Source organism: Gadus macrocephalus, chromosome 21 (genome assembly GCF_031168955.1).
Source record: "Gadus macrocephalus chromosome 21, ASM3116895v1".
NCBI classification, from domain to species: Eukaryota; Metazoa; Chordata; class Actinopteri; order Gadiformes; family Gadidae; genus Gadus; species Gadus macrocephalus.
Window position 1 is genome coordinate 14,579,600 of NC_082402.1, and position 22,239 is coordinate 14,601,838.

Here is a 22,239-nt window from a genome sequence, read left to right on the forward strand (position 1 = left end):
ATTTATCGCCAACTCAATGCTTTAAATTAATATTAAGGTCACCAGCGTAACGTATATTTCACCCAAGTTCAAAAAGTCCCTCTACATTAATTTTAGACTAGAGCATTCTAAAATATAAATAGTAAATATGACACTATATTCACAAAACACTACATGTCCTAAGCAGTCCGTCTCAAATCCAAATGTTAGAGAGAGAGTATTCCATCCCATGGTGCTAAGGCTAGTGATATAGCCTAGCTGCTATACACAGTGCCACTGAGAGGTGATTTGATTATGCAAGTCATGGTCACCAACACAATCTCCTCACATTCAGCAACATTCAGTTAGCGTGGTTAAATAACCCAGATAAACTTTTAAGTACATGGATTAGATCAGCAGAGATTATCCAAGCCAGACCAATAATTGTGAGAAACTTTAAGCATGTGCGTTGCCAGACAAACGTCAGCTAGAGGAACGCTCTTTACTGTGCTCGGATGGACACTGTCCACTAACCTTGAATCCTGATATGAAGCACACCTTGATACGGGAGTGCGTCACTGATAATGTCGCAAAAGACATAGAAATTAAGTTCAGGTTCAATTGTTCAATCAAACACGTGCAGTTAAGCTTGACAAGTAAAGGGAAAGAAAGCCATCTTATTTTAAGCATGTTTTCCATCATTCAATACTTAAGCCAGAAATTGTAAATATGAACAGCATAGGACAGTGAAAAATGTGTTTTATTTAATGCTGACGTAGCACTTTGCTTAGGGCTCTGTAAATGAAAAGTTTATTTCCAAACAAACCGCACAAAATGATTTAGTAGTTACTCTAGTTAAAAACAAAACAGCCCAGCATCATCAGGCCTATGATGGGAGAAAACACAACAATAGTTGATCATACCAACAAAGCCAATAGGGGTATATGGGCCCTGCAGCAGCATGCCATGCTTCATCAAGTTGGGCTTGTTCTTTGTGCATGGTGGTCTAGACGAGTGTATGCAGGGTCAAGGCCTTTGAGGAATTTCTACATGCAATAATTACTGATATGATAACTCATCATATTTAGTTTAATTTTTACTGGTATGAGCAAACAACTTGACATTCTTGAAACAGCTTTCTCTAAAATCAGTAGGATTCCACTATTTTTTTAAGCATTTTGAATCAGGCAACTCACCTCAATTGATGGGTTACAAAATTAAATGTGACATGGTACACACATGCCGATATCGGCTAAATGCGATACAGAGAAGTGATGTTTATTTAATAGAGGAAAAACTAGTGGGTGTAATAATAAGTAACATATTAGACAGTATAACAGTATTGATTTATCAAAATGTTGGGCTACATTATAACTGGGCAACACCCCATTGGTCCCATAGACACAAAGGCCCTACAGAAATATACACTCAGGCCGACCTCATGACTTGTTTTAGTGTTAGATAAATAGCCACCAGGATGTACTTTTGGTAAGACAACTAGCTTTCAGTTTATTATTATGAAGGCTAATGCTACTCACCACATTCTTCAATTTGACCAAGCAAACTCAAAATTTGCTGCAAGCCATCTACAGCTAGCACATACTAGTATGCAAGCCAGACACGCACACAGCCGTTGGATGCTAGCTATTGAGAAAACTTGCAAGCTTATCGGCACACATCTAATAATAGCCTCACATCACTTGCAATGTACTCCAGATGCTATTCAGTCTCCCACACAAACCCCTCATTAATTTGCCACTGTATGACTGAACTTCAGTTACACCGTTAATGAATACTGCTCAAGCAGCCAACCTGATGACCAGCCTTGTCAACAAGAAACTAGGTAATGGGAGGATGCTGTGCATAATAGGATCACTGTGCAAGAGGAATGTGCATAGAATTGAGGCTAGCCCTTGACATCCATGTTTTTTAAATATTATACAATTAGCTCTGCGCAATGTCCAACATCAAAATAACAATGTGTCATACAATGAGTAGCATACAGTAATCATCCAATTGGCCAGCATACTGATTACTAGACGAAAACAGTAAGTAACAACGTGTCTCCTTGATGGATCCACGTACAACACACATGTCCCCCACAGTGTAAGAATATGTATAAAAGTTTGGATGACTTCGCCAACACGATTGTCAAACACATCCTCGTGCCGCCATCTCGACACCAGGGTGTGTATTTAACATGGCAAAACCAAATAAACGATCAAAACCCTAGTATTTCCAGGCAGATGTTAGAGAAAGGACATACTATATGGTGTGTATTTAACATGGCAAAACGAAATAAGGGCTAACACTATAGTATTTCCAGGCAGATGTTGGATAAAGGCCATAATGTATAAAGTGGTACCGTACCTTTGAGCTGAGGCAGAGGCGACAGCTCCACCAGGGCGCTCTGGGTCCTGAATTGGGAAGACCCTTGGGATTTTCTCTGTTTCTGGGCCTTCCTCATAGATTTCCTGGTGAAACCGTCCACTTTCTCTGATGCAGAGATAGCCGACATTTTTAGGCGTGAACTGGAAAACTGAACTTTTGTGAAACTATATAAAAAAAAAAGACTATATCAAATAAGAGGCTGCAGTCCTCGTGTATTCTTCCATGCGTATTAGTGTCGATGAGCCAGCCGGGGATCGGACTCTACTCTGTGTGATCCAACATGGTCGGTTCAGATCGGGCTCTGACAGTCTCCAAAACCTGCGGCATTCGGCCCCCTTTCGGCAGATGGATCGTGAGCCTCGCTATTTATTAACAAAACTCGCCAGGACAACTCATCCAAGTCGACGGATGCAGTGTTCAATAGGAAAAAACACACCGTTTTTTATCTCTATATGCCGCATTAACATGACTGAAAAACGGCCTACCTGTTGCAAAACGTATTACATGCATATAAGAGGAAAAGTTGTTTCCCCCACTTGGCAATAAGGGGTTTAAGTGAGCTGAGGTTCAGAGCCGAGGGCTAGCGTACCTTAGCTAATGTTAGCGTGCTAGCGTTAGCCGACGTTAACATAGCCCCGCTACGACGATAGTTTACGAATTCGGTGGATAAGGAAAGTTAATACGGAGGAACTTCCTTTGATTTCGCGAGAGCACCAGTGCACGGATAGTAGTTACTAACGACGTAGTTACAGAGGATCTCGAGTACACCACATTAACCGAACTGTTGTGACTGTAGAAAGCACATTCAACCTTGCAATTCCACCGTTGTCTTTACCGTCTGGTGGACTGCAGTGTGACAGCTGCACGTCACTGACTGGCAGCCCGGCCGCCCAATCACAGACCAGAACCTTTAAAACCTTAAACTTTTTAGACGAATAGGATTACTGTAAACGAACAGTAACCATGTGATATGTGAAAACAAATAGTGACCTTTTGCAGTCTGTAGAAATTGCTTTGTTACATCAATGGTTCTACCTCTACCAAATTGTTTATAAATGCAATGTATAGGAATCCCCCTTCATTACAGATGACAAAATGAATGAATAGCTTTTAAAAAATGTTAAATTTAATAAAATACACATTTGTGATGAACTAATACAAATAGCTGAAAGCATTGTTAATCTGACCTATTATAAACAATTCGTTAAATGACAATGTACAACAAGCCACGTGGCAAAAAAAAGGACATGATATATTAACAATGTATAGTGTTCAAATGTATATTTACATGCACATTTGGAAAATAAGAATGCATCACAAATGTATTTTTTTTTACATATATTTTGGAATGCTTTAGCCAGATTTTGAATGGTTTAAAACACAATATACACATATGATCAGGAATCTAAACAGCAGTCCATGGAGATTAATCCACTGTTCTTCTTTGGAAATATGAGGATATCTTCTTTGCATTCTGTGGGGATTGTTGGATCTGAAAAACAGAAAATACTAAGTTAGAAATTGACTTTTAATTCAAAACATAAATGGGTGTAATTAATCAGCAAATCAATCCACCCACAGCCTAATTAATAGAGGCCAGCCAGGGCTGTGAAAACAGACAAATCTAAAATCAAATCCCAGGGACAACCTCTCTGGTTAACATGAGAGCTCGGCTATCACAACAGTATTTTCCGATAACAGATGACATCCCTCGTCCAGTGACAAGTGACATTATCTGGCCCTAATAGAACCATATAAAACATTGTTTGTCCCCTACCCTCCTTATATACACAGTGGTCTGATTCAGTTAAATATGCCTTGTCTTACTGGTGACGCCGGAGTCCTGCCATCTTGTTTCTTAGCACTCCTGGGGCTCCTGGGGCTCCTGGGGCTTCCTAGCCCGTTCTTTAACCTCTCGCCCATCATGGACAGCCAGTCTCCCTGCACGGGAGAGCAATTCTCCTTCCCTGGCGTTTGGTTGGGCGCTGCCGGCCGCCTGGCGCAGCTCTCCGACGGGGGCTCCGCCCCTGCCTGAGGCTCCGGATCCTGGCCGCAGGCGGCGGGGCAGCACACGCCCATCAGGGGCCGGCTTCTCTTGGACGTGGGGTAGAGCTCGGCGACACACTCGCAGGGCCCGGCGCCCCCGCAGCTCCCCCGCGCTCCCTCTCCGGTGTCCAGCCGGCGTTTGGCCCGCCGCTCGGACGCAGGGGCGGAGCGCGGCGTGCCGGGCTGGGGGCACGGGCTCAGGGTCTGCCCCGGGGTCGGGCTGGCGGCGGGGGATCCGGGGGAACGGGCCAACCAGCTCTTGATGGACGTGGGCGTCCTCTGGCCGAGGGCGTTGGCCTTGGGGTCCCGGGTGCTGCTGGAAGACGGGGGCATGCCAGCGGTGCTGGAGGAGGGCGGCATGTTGGCGCCACTGGGAGCGCAGGCGGCCAGCTGAGGGGACGCCAGGCCTTCCATGCGATCCGTGTTGGGGGTCTTGGCGGGCGTGCTCATCTCTTGAATGGCAGTGTCTTAGGGAAGGGGAAAGAAGAGCTAAATCAGTTCAATTGAACGAATTTGGGGCGATTTCATGACTCATTTCAGGACTCACAAAACATGGATGATAGAGTCCAGCGCGTTCAGGCAGGATTGTTATGGTTCACACAAGAGTTCATAGGAGTACGTTCGAGATGTATTATGTATTGTCGTTGGGAAAAGTATCCGAATTACATCAGAAATAACATCAATACTCAATTACAAGTAGTTAATTGAATACGCTTTGGTATAGTTCTCCTTGCACCTGGAGAGCGCAACCTTTCTTGCTCCAATTGTATCACCACCGTAGCCAACCAGTCTGATGGCCAAAAGTGAACAACATGTCATCACCTTCCCTTCTTTATTGTGTAAATTCCTTAAGATGTCACGCCTTCTTCAGACATGTGTCGTTTCCCCTTAAGGTATTGCAATTTAACTTTGCCTTTCTTAGCCAGGACAGTCTCCATGATGGTTCATTCCTCTCTACCTTTGTTTGGTTAGTAGGGGACTCAACAGGACCTAAATCGTTAGATGTTTGGGCCTACATTGTGACAGTTTATATGAAATATTTAACCACTCTCTCTGAAGATGTTCGCCAGTTCTGCCAGTGTGTATTCCCATGATCATGCTCCATTGAACCAAATGCATTAGCAATTAAAGTGTCTTACAAGGATTTATTTTTCATCATCAATGAAGCCTAGTCTAAGGTCTAAAGCCCCTTTAGACTTCCTGTTTTGGTAGCAGTGAGAGTCGGACCACTGAACGTCTAGTACTTACTTGGACTGGATTTATTTAGGCCAGTAGAGGGGGTCTTAGGACATGCCCATCCCACAAGATTGGCCTGCCCAACTGTGGACTTGTTTCCATCGATTCCCCGGTCGAGACGCCAGATTCGCACAGTGTTGTCATCAGAACAGGTCGCTATCTGCCAAGAAAATATGAGAGATTAACAAAAGGCACAAATAAAAAAATATTTTGAGGAAAGCGAAATGTAGACATACATATGGCAGTTGTATTAGTCCCACTTTTGCTATACTCTATGCTGTAAATATCATCCTCGTAAACAAGCAAACCTTAGTAAAGTCCGTGGGGCTCCATGTGATTGATGTCACTTCCTGGCTATGTCCCTGAAGAAGCATGGGTGGCCGCTTTGGATCAGAGAGCTGGAAAACAAAAGTATCTGCTTGAGGAATGCAATAAAAGGTTGTAGATTACATGAACAAAAAAAATGTAGATAAACTTGTATATTAAATGATAGATAGCCATAGTGTGGATCTAACCTTCCAAATGTATGTTTGATGGTCGCTCGAGCCACTAGCCAAAAACTGGTCGTCTGGGCTTATGGTGGACTTGACATAAAAGGAAGAGTTGAGGTGACCACTAAAGACAGCAACTGTGGGGAGGAGAAAGGAGAATAGAAATCAAACAATTAAAACAATACAACCCTAACCCTAACACATTTAGGTAGCATTGTGGCAGAACCTATGGCAAACAATATGACCATCTTTGTTTCACACACTATACACTATAATGGGTGTCTAATACTCAAATGTTCCACATCATCTCAGACAAGAGCAGGGGGTTCTCATTGCTGCCAATGTTGATACTGTATACAATACAGAAGATGAAAAGTGTACAGTGTAAACAATAGCACAGGCCCTGCGAATCTGCTTTTCTTCAGCTCTTAAAATGACCATGGCCAAGAAATTTGGGATGAGTAGCCCCATCTAGTGCTCAACACTGGTCATTTATACAGAAAAGTAAAACAGGATATGTGCACCAAAGATAATAATCATAATGGTAAATAACATGCATTCATGCATAATTGTTATTGATCTGCCCGTTTACCTGGTGATGTTTTCATCCCGCTAACATTGAACATGTAGATATTGTCATCTGTACAGTTGGATATCAGATTGGAGCCAGTAGAGTCCAAAACAAGGCCAGAGTAGCCTGCAAATGTGGAAAAACATTTAGATGTTATTATCACGTCTTCGGTCGAGTTGTATAGCTGCGTGGACAAACTTGACCTGAAGGAGTGTCGGAACAAACCTAGTTTGCGCGTGCTGGAGCCGGGATAGGGATACGTCTGGAGGGGCACAGGGTCGTGGTGGTGGGCAGTGTAGCTTTTCCTTAAGTCCCACATCTTTATAACACTGAAGAAGAATGAAACACAAAAGGTTTAAATGGTTTATCCAGACAAATCTGTATTACTTAAAATAACATAAATCCTGTCTTTTAACTTGATGCGTTTCTCTATTGTGAACACAGAGATAAATCTTTGAACAAATCGGGCGAAATAAATCTTTGAACAAATACATCCTTGACCGGCAGACATGTCAATCATGCCACTAAAGCCCTCGGTTGATGCTTACCCATCCACGGCGCCCGATGAGATGAGCGTGTGTTCATCCTGGAACAAAACCACCGTGACACTCTGCTGGGAGTGCTGTGTGAAAGAGGTTGAGATCGTGGTTCATTACATATGTAGACCGTAACACATGTAGACCGTAAAATAAAAAAATAAAAAGGTATAATTGATTGAATTTATATAGCGCTTTCCTAGACACTCAAAGACGCTTTACAGTGAAGGGGGGGACCCCCCTCACCACTACCAGTATGCAGACCGTAACATATGGAGACCGTAACATATGTACGTAGAACGTAACATATGCAGACCGTAACACATGTAAACCGAAACACATGCAGACCGTAATACATGAAGGCCGTAACACTAACACATGCAGACCATAATACATGTAGAGCATTATACGTGTAAGGGAAACTCACCAAGCCATTAGCCATGCTCCGCACGCTCGGCCGTCTCTTCTTCAACTGCGAAGGCGTGGGTCGCTCGGATTTATTGTGTGCACCACTGATCTGTTTCACCTGCCTGTAGAAACCGTCTGTAAGGGAAAGATTATATTGAATAAAGAATCACACAGTAAACCAAGAGACCATGTCTGGTATAGGCAAACACTTCATATGTTCAATGTTTTGTTATTTGTTGTCCTGTGTAGATCCACTGAACAGGGCATGATGTTAGCGATTGTTGGCAAGCCAGTCTTGCCAACAATAACTGCTCTGTATTGTACGGTGCTTTGTTTAGAACCATCTACCAAACGGCGAACATCATATGTACCTTTTTTACTGCATCGAGTGTCCCAGACCATTATTTGTCCGTCTCGCCCCCCAGTACAGAAGACAGCTGTCGGTGAGAAGAGAACCAAGACGTTTGCATTAGTATGAGAGGAAAATAAGGTGCCAAGTACAGCACAAACTACAACAAAAAGAGTGCAACTAAACTGTACCTTTCTCCCGCTTTGAGAAGGCCACAGACTTGAGGCTACACTGGTGACCCTTGAAGGTGCCCAGGAGTTCACCAGAGTGCACATCCCAGAGTTTGGCCATCTGGTCACCTGAAGCGGTTACCTAAGAACAAATATATAACAACTCAAATGAGACAAAAAAACTATTTATGAAGGAGTCCAACTCCCTATGAACTGAGAACAAAATATGTCAATCAGTTAATTGTGACAACAGAGAAGAGACGGGGAGATAAACAAATTACATACCACGCTAGATTCACCAGGCACCCACGCTATGTCAAAGACAGCATTCTCGTGTGCCATCCATTCTGTAGTTGAATATCAAGTAAATTATATTGTTATCCAGGCCTAGTTTGTGAACCAACCAACTACTCAAACAATTTCAGGTTTTGTAAACAGAATTCAGTTATAAGCGATTAGAGCGACAATGCTGTGATTGGCTAAGGCAATGCAGTAAACTCACCTTTAAGAATTGGGTTCTCACATCTCTCCGTGTTGTATAGCCTGACAATGCCTTCTTCGTTTGCCACGGCAAGGACCCTTTCCATACCTTTCACTGCACAAGGGAAATTAATTAGTTAGAGATGATGAATACGTCAGTGAACTGGATCGAATAAACTCAATAAACACTCGATGCATGACTGTAGCCCATTGCTGCATTACCAGAAGAGAACTCTAATCCAAACGGTGGAACGGGCACGCCCATGTTGCCGTATGAGATGTGTTCATCGTGTCGGGCACATTGGTAACCTTCTAGTAGAGAGGTCAATGGATACCTCGGGGAGGGAACTGGAGGAAGGAAAACATGAATACGTGTTACATATACAATGAGGTATAAATCATATGACCACATCAATATATCTTGGCAATACATTACGGGATTATGCATTGTTCACCAACACATTCTCGAACCATGCAGCTACTTTATATTTGTATTACTCAAGACAAAAGAAACGTAATACATTTGCAAGCAAGGCCAGCTCCACAATAATAAAGGTAGATCCTTTTGTTAAACCATATGCGATTTGAGATCAGCTAACGTTATTCCGTTGCTAACGTTGTGGTATCGGAGCAGCCGAAACGATAATAATGTAATTCATTTTCGATCGCTGTGTTTCTCACCATTGTGCCTCTTTCTGCAGACTCCTCGGTCAACAAGTGAACGAAAAAGCATCGTTTAAACTCTGGAAGAAGTAAACGCGATCTTATTTCAACCGGATTAGAGACCTCTTCGGATCCGCGGTGGTCGCAGCCTGTAGCTTCGTATTTCCCGCGAACAGGACGTCCCTCCGAAGAACCAAATCCCCCGCCAAACTGACGTCACGAGCTGCCATTGGCCAGTAGGCCGTCTCTTCCTCTGACGTCACGTACTGTTTCCTTCTCCTGCTCGAACTTTGGGCCAGTCTATTATTCATTTGAACAATGTGCTTTTTCCCCCTCCAAGTTGGTTGTTTCAAAAGCAATCATACGTGGTACTTGTGTGTGAATTGTCTCTCTGGGGAACACTGTTGAACGAAATATAACCAGGAGGATAAAAAAACGAATAATGTATGATCAAAGAAACATATCCGTTATAAAAATAAATATCAACATACCTTATTTTAATGTTGCCTTCCCGTCAGGTTTACGTGACCCTATGTTACAATGCATGTTTACAGTTTATGTTATAAAGCCAGCTTCAGAGAATAGGCACATGATTGAAAATATCATTTAATTTAACTGTAATTATCCCACGTAAATAACGTTTAATATAGCCTATTATCATCTTAAAATGTGCGTTGCTAAAGCAGCAAGACCAGAAGGCCCAGGATGAACATTCACATGAAATTAAGGAATCTGCCAGATATACAAGACTAAACAGACTGAGCCAAGTCCTGTTACAGAAAAAGATTGGATTTGATCAATATTGTTAATAACCTCCGTTAAATATTCCATAAAATTGTAGTCACCATTTGTATTGCTAAAACTGCAACAGCATTTCTCATGCGAGAAGCGACCAATCAATATATGCTTGGTTAAGGATTTTACAGTACTACATCTCTCTTGAATACTCACATATCCAAGGATGCATTCTGATGAACAATCCATAACTATTTTGGAGCCGAGGGTATGGATTCTGTTCTGGCGGCAAAAGGGGTTGCCAACATTTTAAAACAAAATGAGCAAATCTAGAGCTGGCGTCCCCTTTCTACCGGCTCCATGCAGGGAAAATAACTTTTCATTAAATACAACTGTTGGGACTTTAGGATTAAGCCAAGTGGAGCGGGTGGGAGGACCGGGGTCGCTTAGTGGTTTGGGAGCAGGATTTGTGCTGGTGTGTAAACATCAAGATGGGCTATGAGTGTGGGATGCTTGAGAAGGGGCCATATGTACTACTGCACTGCAAGAAGTAGGAGATGGAGACATTGTTTTGCTCTTCGGCAGACATTACCCAGGGGAAAAAATACTATAGTTTAATCCAGCATTTACTACAGTATACTATATATTACTGTAGCATACTATAATATACTACAATATAGTGTGGGATTTACTAAAGTAATTTTCCAGACATTGTAGTGTACTATGGTAAATACTATAGTAAGTTACTACACAGTGTAGTATACTATAGATTACTATACTATACTACAATATAATGTGGGATTTACTATAGTAATTTTCCAGACATTGTAGTGTACTATGGTAAATACTATAGTAAGTTACTACACAGTGTAGTATACTATAGATTACTATACTATACTACAATATAGTGTGGGATTTACTATAGTAATATTCCAGACATTGTAGTGTTCTATGGTAAATACTATAGTAAGTTACTACAAAGTGTAGTATACTATAGATTACTATACTATACTACAATATAGTGTGGGATTTACTATAGTAATTTTCCAGACATTGTAGTGTACTATGGGAGATACTATAGTAATCTGTAGTATACTATAGTTTGCTATAGTAAGGTTAAAAAACACTACAATATTTACTATAGTATATATAGGGTATGCTATAGTTTATTTACTATGGTAAACTATAGAATTTTCTGTAGTATACTATAGTTTACTGTAGTAAAACTACTATAGTAAGGTTCAAAAACACTACGATATTTACTATAGTATATATACGGTATACTATAGTTTATTTACTATAGTAAACTATAGAATTTTTTCATGTGGGTAGTGTGACCACTATCTTGGGTCCTGCCGTCTGCATATGAGTGGTTCAGGCTATCAAATCCATGCACACCGTAGAACAGAAGTGATTTTGGTTTGTTTCGTTTTTATCTGTATTTTCTTTATATAGATTTTTTTCCTTTATTTGTTTTACTGTTAATATTTTATTATTTGTTTGATTAGTAGGACTGACCACCAAACCCGTGTGGAAGCTATTCGCCTGACGGCATTCTGGGCCCCCTTTATATCTAAAAGAACATAAACGCATGCAGTAAAAACCTTTAACCAAGGGGGGCAGCAATACGGCTCTCCCGGTTGAGACAGCCGAAAATCGGTTAGGAGAACAAGTGCAATGCAAGCGTTGTATTGTTAAACACCCATGGTACTTGGAATCCCTGTCAGTGGTTTAATACCTCATTTAATCAGTGATTCACAAACAAACAACGATGGCTCTCTCCACAGCCCGCTCCTTCTTGTCAGAGGCGGGGTATGGGGAACAAGAACTGGACGCCAATTCGGCTCTGATGGAATTGGACAAAGGTGTGTTTGTTAAGCTAGTTGACGTTAGCAACAAGTTAGCATCCCTGGAGAACGCCCATTATTGTGTTTGACATACATATGATCACATATTTTATCATTAATGTGTGATGATGTTTCCTATCAATATATGTCCCTATGCCATATAACGAACACAATTACTGCAATAATTGTTGCTGCAATGTGGCTGTTGAGGAACGAAGCATAATAATTGTACTCTTATGTACTTGTACAATAAGATCAATTAAAAGTAATTCCGATTCTGATTACAGGGTTGAGATCGGGTAAACTCGGCGAGCAATGCGAAGCAGTGGTGCTGTTTCCCAAACTCTTCCAGAAGTACCCTTTTCCGATTCTCATCAACTCGGCGTTTCTGAAACTAGCAGACATATTCAGACTCGGGTACGTACACTGTATGATCACGTTCTTTGTTGATAACGTTTGCATGTGAGGTCTGCAATACTTCATGGTTGTTTCTCTTTTCAGGAATAACTTCCTGCGGCTGTGCGTGCTGAAGGTAACCCAGCAGAGCGAGAAGCACTTGGAGAAGATCCTCAACGTGGACGAGTTTGTCAAAAGGGTATTCTCTGTGATCCACAGCAATGACCCTGTGGCGAGGGCGATTACTCTCAGGTATGTATGATAAATTGGGCAGTTATGTTTAGGCTAGATATATAAAATGGTTTAAGATGCAATACACAGAAGAATCATAGTCGACAGAAGACATGCCTGCAGACATATACCATGGTGATCCTGATTTTTACATCTGTCACATGTAATACCTCTAAAACATGTTTGTTGTTTTTATTCACTCAGAATGCTTGGTAGTTTGGCCTCCATCATCCCAGACAGAAAGAATGCCCACCACAGTATTCGCCAAAGTCTGGACTCTCATGACAACGTTGAAGTGGAGGCTGCAATATATGCTGCTGCAAGTTTCTCTGCCCAATCCAAGTGAGTGCCAATGGGTTTGCCAATATATTGGTGTTGGTCAATCCCAGTGTTTTTTTTACAGCATATAGAATCCTTCCATTGTAATATATTCACCATCAAACTGTCTCTTTTTGTGATGTCTTCCAGGGATTTTGCAGCTGGAATATGCAACAAAATCAGTGAGATGATTCAAGGTATAAACACTCAAGGCGATGAGCAGTCCCCTTCCCATCAACATAAAAACCCAAGCTTTACTATTCCTTTGTTCTAATATTGCTTTGTGTGTCAATATTATAACAAACAGCTAGTCCAAAACGGATATTTTGACAAAAGTAAGGATTTTTCTCCTTGTTAAAACAATCCCAAACAGTACTATCATATCCTAATCATACAACTGACTATCTCTTTGGTCCGTAAATGTTGCGGGAAAGGACCCAATTTTTTTATCAAGAATCCCTCATGGCAACAATACTTTATTTCTGTACATGTATGTACTAAGCCTTCTGTACACGGTGTAGGTCTGGCTACACCATGTACTATGTACTAAGCCTTCTGTACACGGTGTAGGTCTGGATGCACCATGTGTACTAAGCCTTCTGTGCACGGTGTAGGTCTGGCCACCCCAGTGGACCTGAAGCTGAAGCTGATCCCCATGCTGCAGCACATGCATCACAACGCCAGCCTGGCTTCGGGCAGCCGAGAGCTGCTGCAGCAGCTGGTCAACTCCTACCCCTCCACCCCCATGGTGATCGTCACCCTGCACACCTTCACCCAGCTGGCCGCCTCCTCCCTCATCGATATCCCCAAGCAGGTTGGACGGACGTGACGTTAGACCATAATTACTGCTTCTTTGTCCACCGTCGGCATCGACCCATACCATACTGGGAAGAACCCGTCCGCAGCCCACCCGGTTGTTCATCTTTAGCCGGACCCATGGCTGAGGGTACCAACTGTTCTGTATTGGGAAAGCTAGAGTTTCTACTAGGGATGGGCATAATTAATCGATGCTCGATAATTGATCGTTAAGAAATGCGTCGATCAATTTATATTGTTATCGATTAAAAGGACGTTGTGTTGCATACTGCGAGTCTTGAAGCATTTAATTGAATATAACCCTGCCGACTGGTGGAAAGTGAATGGAAGAAGGTTCCCCAGGCTGTCAAAGTTAGCGCGACAATACCTCTGTATCCCCGCAACTTCGGTCCCGTCAGAGCGGGTGTTTTCTGCTGCTGGACTGACAGTTACAAGGCTGCGTTCGCGTCTGACCCCCGAGCATGTTAACATGCTTATATTCCTAAACAAAAATATGTAGGCTGGAGTTACTGTATGCTATGGACGACAGTCACCACCGTATGTGAGTCGCTCTTTTCTTTCTTAATGTGTTGACTCTCGCTCCGCTTGGTGCCTCTTGGAGTCGTTACATTTTGCCAAAACTGTGATATTTTAGCAACAAGTCCAGCCTTATATATGTTCAATAAGGTATTGCTTTTAGATAGACTAGTTCATGCAATTGTTTGTAAATGGGTGGCTCATCTTTTTGTTGCAAGCCTTTTCCGCGCGCCGGCTGCAGGCATTATATGTCGGCCTTTCCCCCCCCTTTTTTTTTCATAACAGTTATACAGTTTAATGCCCACTTTTAGCCTACTGCCTTTGTTTGATTATTGTTGTCCGATAAGTTCGCTACTTATTGTAATTGGAATAGGCTACAGATTTAGTCTTGTTGAATCGTTTCCAAACATTTAAGAGCGCCTGTAGGCGCATTGTTCGGACTTTACGAGCGCCGCATAGGCCTATAACCTATGCCTGTATTTATTATTTTAAAACTGTTAAACAGTTGTAGGTCTTCAAGTTAACTGTATTGTATTAATTTTGGCCCATACATTATTGTTGGAATAAAGATTTCATTGATAAAAACATTAGAAAAAAAACATAGAAAAAAGTTAATGATTAATCGATAATTGATCGATAACTCTAGCGATGCTCGATCAAGAAAATTTCTTCAAATGCCCATCCCTAGTTTCTACTAGTGTGTTGACTTGTGGCCGGACAGATGACTGACGTAGACTGATATTGTAGCTCAGGCTGATGAGTAACGTTGTACTGTAGTTTGACTCACTCTGTCTGCCAGTCTAGCCACCAGTGCTATCAGTCTCACAGACTGGTGTGTGTATTTTGGGCATGTCGGACTGACACTGAGCATTGTACTGTAGTTTGACTAGCATGCCTAGTTGGAGTAACCTTCAGTCCGACTAGTTGGTTAATTGTAACCTTTAGAGATCTCTGTTGATCAGACTACACTGGCTCAAAAAATAATAGAAAATGTAAAATGAGTCAATAGTTGTTGCTTAAGACTATTTGGCATTCAACTATTTACTTTTCTCAGACCACTCCGGCTTCCAGTGGTGTTTTGGAAAAAGGCAAATGTAATATCCTTTTTATTTCCTCCTCACAATATAGTTGCAGCTTCTTCTTCAGTACCTGAAAGACGACCCGAGGAAAGCCGTGAAGAGACTGGCTATTCAGGACCTCAAGCTTTTGGCTAAAAAGGCCCCCCATCTCTGGCTGAGAGACAACACCCAGGTGAGAAATCCCAAAAATGAAAAGCTAAAATTATGTTGAAAAATAGGGACCTCTTCATGGACATTTTGAATGCATCATGTTCCATACACAAATATGACACCGTTGCTCTGGAGTTCTATGACGAGGTGAAGTGTGGGCGTGGTGGAAGATTTATTTTCAAATTGGCACAGAGTTTGAGATTGGCTACACAGAGTGGAAATGCTGTATTCAGTAATGGCGATTCACATTGCCTCTGTGTGCCTCTGCAGACCCTGTGCGAGTGTGCCTTGAGCAGCCCCTACACCAGTCTGAAGCTGGGCATGCTGGCCGTCCTCTCCACCCTGTCCGGGACCATTGCCATCAAACAGTACTTCAACCCAGGGCTGGGTGAGAAGCTCTGACACAGATCCCTGGCTCCTTTAAAAATAAACATTGGTTGGAAGCCTTTCTAAGGAGTATTACAAGCACTTTGAGGTCATTGTTTTGCAGTTTGACAAAGTGTGGATCCAAACGGAATGACGAATGTAATAAAGATCCCATAGTCTATAACAATTCTCTCCCTCCTTTTCTCGCTCTCGCTTTCTTTCCTTCTTTCTTTCTTTCCCCTCTCCCTCCAGGGAGTGCTTCAGTTCCTCTTCGCCTCACCGACCTGGTTAAGCTAGCGCAGGAATGCTGTTACCACAGCAACCTGGCCGTTGCTGCCCACGGGGTCGGCGTGCTCACCAACATCGCCATATCCTGTCCAGATCAGGGTTGGTTGCACTGCAGACACTGCCCTTTTGGTTGCGCTAGCAATTAAGGGAGGATTAATTAATTAATTAATTAATTACTCATCAGTGTATTGGACCACAATTAACAGATACAGTTTATTGGTGATGCATTCTATCTGTTATGTTGTCGCTGAAACAACGGTCCATAGATTTAATTACATTGACATATACATGTCACAAGTTACCAGAGCTTCAGTTGGTGTATAAAATGTGCCTATCACCATAGGGGAAACTTTATAGTAGAAAAATGGCCAAAGATTTCTGATTCTCCATAACAAAATTCCCTTTCCATCGATTGATTTAATAGTTTTTTTTGAATCTTTAAAAAACCCTGCGATAGCTGTCGCCGTCAGTCGTGGTTTAATAGGATGAGCGTCCACCCTGCCCTGTCTTGTGGGTCCCCAGACATAGTGCAGCTGGAGCAGGACACGGTGCTGGGAGTGGAGGCCCTGCTGACGCTCTGCTGCCAGGACAGCAGCCCCGGGGCACAGGCCTGCCTCAAGGTAGGTCGAAACTCCAAACCTCCCTGGTCATCTGATGAAGGGAAGTCTGTAGCAACTGCACTTTGTAATGCATTCTAAAAATGAGCAACTGGAGAAGTGTTGACACTGTGTCCATGCTATGACTGTCTACGGCGTTGGAAGGGGAAAGTAAGCCCCCTCTCTCCCCCCCCCCCCCCCCCCCCCCCAGAGAACACTCACCTCTCTGGTGTGCCTGCTGAAGAGCCGGCCCCACCTCAGCCAGTCGGCCGTGGAGTTCCTGCTGGGCCAGCTGCAGACGTCCTGCGACGAGGCGCGGGCCCTGGTGTGCCACGCCCTGGCGGCCATCGCCAGCCACCTGCCGGTGCTGGGGGACGGCATGCTGGGGGCCCTGGTGGACCTGTACCGCGTGGCCTGCAACTCCTCCACCGACATGCAGCAGGAGCTCCTGGTAAGGGGACCGCGTCGGCTCACACAACCAGGATGTGAGGGGCATGTTGGGCTTCAGTGGCAGGATGGTTTTAGGTAGAGAACCAGGCCATCTCTGCCCTACGTGCGTTTGAGCCAAGTCAGAAAGACATGAAGGCTCATGCTCAACTACAAGAATACTATTGTATTATTATAAGTATAGATTATAAATGTGGATTACCTAGTGAACCGACTATATATTGCTGTCATTGTAAGAGAACCCTTCAATAAGAACAAGTGCGATTAGTAGTTACAATGCTAGTGGCTCTATCGGCATATACCTACTCAGTATCGGCCGATACTCAAGTTCAGGAATCTGAATCGGTATCGGAACAACAGCTCTAGTTTTAGGATAGTGGTCATTAGACTTGCATTACAATTTAGTCATTTAGCAGACACTTTGATCCAAGGACACTTTAATAGTGGGCTGAGGACTTTCAAGGCATACAATCCATATATAAATGACTACAAAACATTATATTAACCCACAACCCAGGGAAAAAGACTTGGTTCTGGATATATAGGGGCGACATTACATTGTGTTTATTGCGTTCTGTAATAGATTTTTCAAAATGAGATTCTACTGACCCGGGTAAAATGTAGTCAACAAGTTGACTACATTCAACTACTCTAGTTGATTGGATGCGTTTATCCCCCCCGCAATGCTTTATCACTGGTGTTGCTGTTAGGTTTCCTTGGCGACGGTGATCTTCGTGGCGAGCCAGACGTCTCTGTCGGCGGAGGTGAAGCTGGTCATCAAGCAGCAGCTCCAGAACGTGGCAAACGGCTGGACCGTGTACCGCATCGCACGCCAGGCCTCGCGCATGGTATGAAAGCAACCACGCCTCTTTAACCATGCAACGTCCCTCAGTGCCAAGCTAGTTATCTAACGTAAGTTTGAAGAATGCTCCAAATTTTTTCAATGGGAATGGATTTCATTGTTATTGGGATCCAGTTGTATGGCCTACTTAAAAAATCGAAACCAACAAAAATCCTTGACAGTATCATAAAAACTATTCCAAAACTGAAATACCTGCTCTCAAGCTCCAAGTCCCGGAAGGCGGAAGGCCTCTGTTCTGGTTAACCCTGCTCTCTCTGGTCCTCAGGGCTGCCACGACCTGTCCAGCGACCTCTACCAGAGCCTGCGCACGCGCGTGGCCTCGGAGCACTTCTACTTCTGGCTCAACAGCCTGAAGGAGTTCTCCCAGGCGGAGCAGTGCCTCAGCCACGTGGAGGACGGCAACTACAGCGCCGCCATGAGCGCCATCGCCGAAGCCCTGCGCTCCTACCAGAAGGGCGTGGCCTCACTCACGGTCAGTAGCTCTCGAGGGTCTCTGCAGCGCAGTACCCACCCGGTCACATTGGATGGTTGCATCATGTCATAGCATATCGGAAATCTGAAAATGGATTCAGAATACAACTCGACATATATGGTCCGAAAGGACATGCACCTTTTTTTTTTAATAGTGTGTCTCCCCTCATTTTAATGAATAAATGCTGTACAAGTAGGAATCTTGATGGATTCAGTGCTCCTGTGCTGCCCTGTCATTATCATGGATCCACCAACACAGACAATGGTGCCAATCGTCGTCCCCCCCGCCTCCTCCTCCTCCAGGCTGCGAGCACGCCACTGAGCCCGCTGAGCTTCCAGTGCGACTTTGTGAAGCTGCGCATCGACACGCTGCAGGCCCTGTCGCAGCTGGTCTGCACCTGCAACAGTCTGAAGACCAGCCCGCCGCCCGCCATCGCCACCACCGTGGCCCTCAGCTCGGGCAGCGAGCTGCAGCGCTGCGGACGCATCTCCATGCAGGTGATGCTGCCCCCCTACACACACACACACACACACACACACACACACACCTCGGACGTACAGACAGAATTACACACACACGTGCGCACACACAGAATCACACGCGCACAGACAGAATTACACACACACGCGCAAGTGGCACAGACAGAATTACACACACACAGCATTACAAACACAAACACACAAAGAATTACACACGCACGCGCTCGCAGAGAACACACACACGCGCGCAGAGAACAACACACACACACGCAGAGAACAACACACACACACACACACGCAGAGAACAACACACACACACACACACGCACGCAGAGAACAACACACAGAACAGCACACAGAATCAAACACATAATTTCACAAAGAGGAAATGATTGCAGTGGTGCACTGCACACAACTGTTGGCCTTGTGTGGAGGAATAAATGTCAAGATCAACTTGTGTGTGTACAAAGAAAAGTGTTAAAGAGATGAGGATCATTGAAGGTTTTAAATAACTCCTCTTATTTTGGATTTCTAAAAAGATAATGTGGCCACAGCTAGTAAATATTTGTCTCTCGTGGTTCTGTTTTTAGATGAAGGTGTCGATGGACGAGTTCAAAAGCCTTGCAGCGCGGTACGGGGACCTGCATCAGTCATCCTTCGATGCCGACTATGCAACCCTGCGCAACGTGGAGCTGTATCCTTACCATCAACCCCCAGATGCTGGAGGGATCTCACACACCGACCGCGTCACACACCACACATCACTTTATAGATGGCGGCGCTCCGATTGCTCGCAGCTTGTGTTGTTTCTGTCCTTAACCCTTGTGTCCAGGCAGCAGCAGAGCTGCCTACTGGTCTCCCATGTCATCGAGGCCCTGATACTGGACCCACAGACTGCCAGGTGAGGGCTGTGTGCACCTGTAACAGTTAGGTGATAGACCATAATAAGCGAGACCATCCTTATCCGATCAGTGATTCAAAGACCAGGGTCATTTGAAAAAAGGCGAACAATATCATTGGTTGGTTGTTTTTTTTACACATAAATCCATGTCACTAATTATGGAGGGGAGTGCTCAGCTTAGAGCTTAGTGGACTAAATAAAATTGTTTGAACACGCAAGTCCAACAAGTCCACAACAAGTCCACTCCCCCAGGCTCCTTGTCAAACCAGTGTAGTGTTAGTCACTGGGATCCCAAGAAGAATTATTGATGAACTTGTGATTTTAAGCATCTGGCTCTCTATTTTTGTCTCACTCTCTCTGTCGCGCTGTTTCCTTGCGTCCAGCTTCCAGGAATACGGCACCCTGGGGTCGGTCCAGACGCAGAGCGAGTATGAGCGGCGCATGATGTCGGTGTTCAACCACGTGCTGGAGGAGGTGGAGGGCCTCAGCAAGAAGCACCCACCCGTCTCGTACCTGGTGAGGTTCCACCCCCCAGGAGTCAAACCCTCCCATTGAAGGGCTCCTATTGAAATGGAAAATAGACCATTGTTTTAACGTAAGGTTTTTAACTAGAGTAATGCAGTGGGCTTCAGTTTTGTTCAGTCTTGTTTTCTAATCTGTTCTGTTTGTGACCACTATATTTATCATGTCTTTGTTTGTGTTTCAGCACACGGGTTGTCTGTGCGATGCGGTCATAGCACTGCTCAAGGTGCCCATGTCCTTCCAGAGGTACTTCTTCCAGAAGCTCCAGTCCACGAGCATCAAGGTAGCCCTTTTGTGTTTTCACAACCCCTCCTATTGCAGCACACGGAACGAAGGCCACTTCTGAATCACAAAAGCAGTCGTGGCCAACGTGATGGACTGTGACCAATCAGCTAGGTTTTATGGGACATTGCTATCATCTTTATTTATGACCTCCCGAAATAGCTGTAAATCTACAACAACACACTGTCGCATCATAAAAGCTCCATTGTCGCCGTCACAATCTGATTATTTCTCCTTGTTTTGATTTAAATTGTCATTTAAATGTACTCAATTTTACAATATTGTATTTTTGTGGAATGAAAATGTAGATTATGGAATGTTTCTTTTTTAGGAAACGATTTGTACAACATTAATTGTAACTCATTAACAATAAGAAAAAAAACATACCATGCTTGGAATATCCTTATTCCAACATATGTAATCCTAAATGTAAATGTTCTTTATTCCCCTGGCTGATCCTCTGATGGGTTTGGCTCATACATCTCCCTCCCCTTTAGCTTGCCCTTTCCCCGTCTCCACGGACACCAAGCGAGCCCATCCCGGTGCAGAGCAGCCAGCAGCTGTCCTTGAAGGTGGAGGGTGTGGTGCAACACGGCTCCACCCCGGGGCTCTTCAGGAAGATCCAGTCGGTGTGCCTCAACGTCACCTCCGTGCTCCAGAGCAAGACCGGAACGGATTTCAAGGTACGCGTGGAAGATGCTGCTTATCCACCTGGCTAATGTCGGTTTCAAAGTTTGCACGTAAACATCTTGGTTAGTTTACTTCAGGTGAGCATTCTGAGCCAAGGGCTCCACTGAAATGCCTGGACGCCTTCAGTACCACACCCACACATGTTTATACATGGTCTACCAGGCGTGCCATGAAGTCTTTGCCTATAAAAACATTAAATGTGAGTGAAAGTGGTGAGTTGGCGCTAGTATCGACAATGAAGAATTGAAGCTTGGCGACAGAGCTTGGTGATCATTAGCCTTCATTAGCGGCAGCGTTTACCAGGCGCTTTAAAGAGCTGACAGGGCTGGTTAGATGCTGCAACAACAAGTTGGCGTTGAATTGTTTGGGCTCAGTATACCTCCATTACTTTCTCGTCCAAGGGAATGCTTGTCTAATGGTTGGTTTGTTTTGGGTCACTTTGGACACTTTGATCCTATTTATTTAGTTGAACTGTACTCCGTCTTGTTTACGCTCTGTTCAGATCCCGCTGGACACCAAGACCAACGAGATCGAGCAGCGCGTGGAGCCCCACAACGACTACTTCAGCACCCAGTTCCTGCTCAACTTCTCCGTGCTGGGGACGCACGCGGTCGCCGTGGAGGCGTCGGTGGTGGACGAGAGCGGCATCGAATGGAAGACCGGCCCCAGGGTCGCGGTGTCCGTCAAGTCCCTGGAGGACCCGTACTCCCAGCAGCTGAGGCAGCAGCAGCAGCAGCAGCAGCAGAGTGGAGCGCAGCCCGCGCCTCAGAGGAGCGTGTACGGACGCTTCTAACACCAAATAGGCTCTTTTTATTATTGTGATTGCTGCAGTGTGAAACCATTGTTTCTTGTTGACGACCAACTTGTAAAGTTTTTTTTCTTTTCCAAGGATTAAAAGATACAATTTTTGGAATAACTTACCTGAGTATTTATTTGAGTCAGATTTG

At 44.1% G+C, this 22,239-nt stretch overlaps 3 protein-coding genes across 3 annotated transcripts in view; 1 reads left to right on the forward strand and 2 right to left on the reverse strand.

The window, feature by feature from the left end:
* ppp2r5a (protein phosphatase 2, regulatory subunit B', alpha isoform) overlaps nt 1–3,210 on the reverse strand; it is a 38,260-nt gene extending 35,050 nt beyond the window's left edge. The window contains exon 1 of the mRNA XM_060042481.1: nt 2,329–3,210. Within this exon, the coding sequence (XP_059898464.1) occupies nt 2,329–2,476 (148 nt within the window). The 5' untranslated portion in view covers nt 2,477–3,210. The remainder of the gene's footprint in view (nt 1–2,328) is intronic.
* A 243-nt stretch (nt 3,211–3,453) lies between these two features.
* On the reverse strand, nt 3,454–9,567 carry dtl (denticleless E3 ubiquitin protein ligase homolog (Drosophila)). Its single transcript, XM_060041761.1, has 15 exons — nt 9,318–9,567; nt 8,859–8,984; nt 8,659–8,751; nt 8,442–8,503; nt 8,178–8,298; nt 8,009–8,074; nt 7,657–7,772; nt 7,242–7,315; nt 6,919–7,022; nt 6,715–6,819; nt 6,147–6,259; nt 5,940–6,029; nt 5,644–5,791; nt 4,177–4,862; nt 3,454–3,841 (listed from the first exon to the last, which is right to left on the reverse strand). Exons 1-15 carry the CDS (start codon nt 9,367–9,369, stop codon nt 3,776–3,778), a joined length of 2,022 nt encoding a protein of 673 aa, XP_059897744.1. The 5' UTR covers nt 9,370–9,567; the 3' UTR covers nt 3,454–3,775.
* A 2,108-nt stretch (nt 9,568–11,675) lies between these two features.
* Nucleotides 11,676–22,208, forward strand: ints7 (integrator complex subunit 7). The gene is made up of 20 exons (XM_060041197.1): nt 11,676–11,899; nt 12,169–12,298; nt 12,383–12,529; nt 12,713–12,850; nt 12,977–13,023; nt 13,441–13,640; nt 15,287–15,409; nt 15,658–15,775; nt 16,006–16,140; nt 16,564–16,661; nt 16,849–17,088; nt 17,795–17,932; nt 18,212–18,418; nt 18,721–18,915; nt 19,488–19,591; nt 19,730–19,798; nt 20,182–20,314; nt 20,505–20,603; nt 21,100–21,285; nt 21,795–22,208. Exons 1-20 carry the CDS (start codon nt 11,806–11,808, stop codon nt 22,083–22,085), a joined length of 2,892 nt encoding a protein of 963 aa, XP_059897180.1. The 5' UTR covers nt 11,676–11,805; the 3' UTR covers nt 22,086–22,208.
* Nucleotides 22,209–22,239: the final 31 nt, after the last annotated feature.

Coding starts and splice junctions, on each gene's coding strand:
- dtl (XM_060041761.1), bottom strand. CDS start 9,369: ATGCTTTTTCGTTCACTTGTTGACCGAGGAGTCTGCAGAAAGAGGCAC. Junction 7,773..8,008: donor CACTCGATGCAGTAAAAAAG/GTACATATGATG, acceptor TTTCCCTTACAG/ACGGTTTCTACAGGCAGGTG. Junction 7,023..7,241: donor TCATCGGGCGCCGTGGATGG/GTAAGCATCAAC, acceptor ATTCTTCTTCAG/TGTTATAAAGATGTGGGACT.
- ints7 (XM_060041197.1), top strand. CDS start 11,806: ATGGCTCTCTCCACAGCCCGCTCCTTCTTGTCAGAGGCGGGGTATGGG. Junction 12,851..12,976: donor AGTTTCTCTGCCCAATCCAA/GTGAGTGCCAAT, acceptor GATGTCTTCCAG/GGATTTTGCAGCTGGAATAT. Junction 18,916..19,487: donor GCGGACGCATCTCCATGCAG/GTGATGCTGCCC, acceptor TTCTGTTTTTAG/ATGAAGGTGTCGATGGACGA.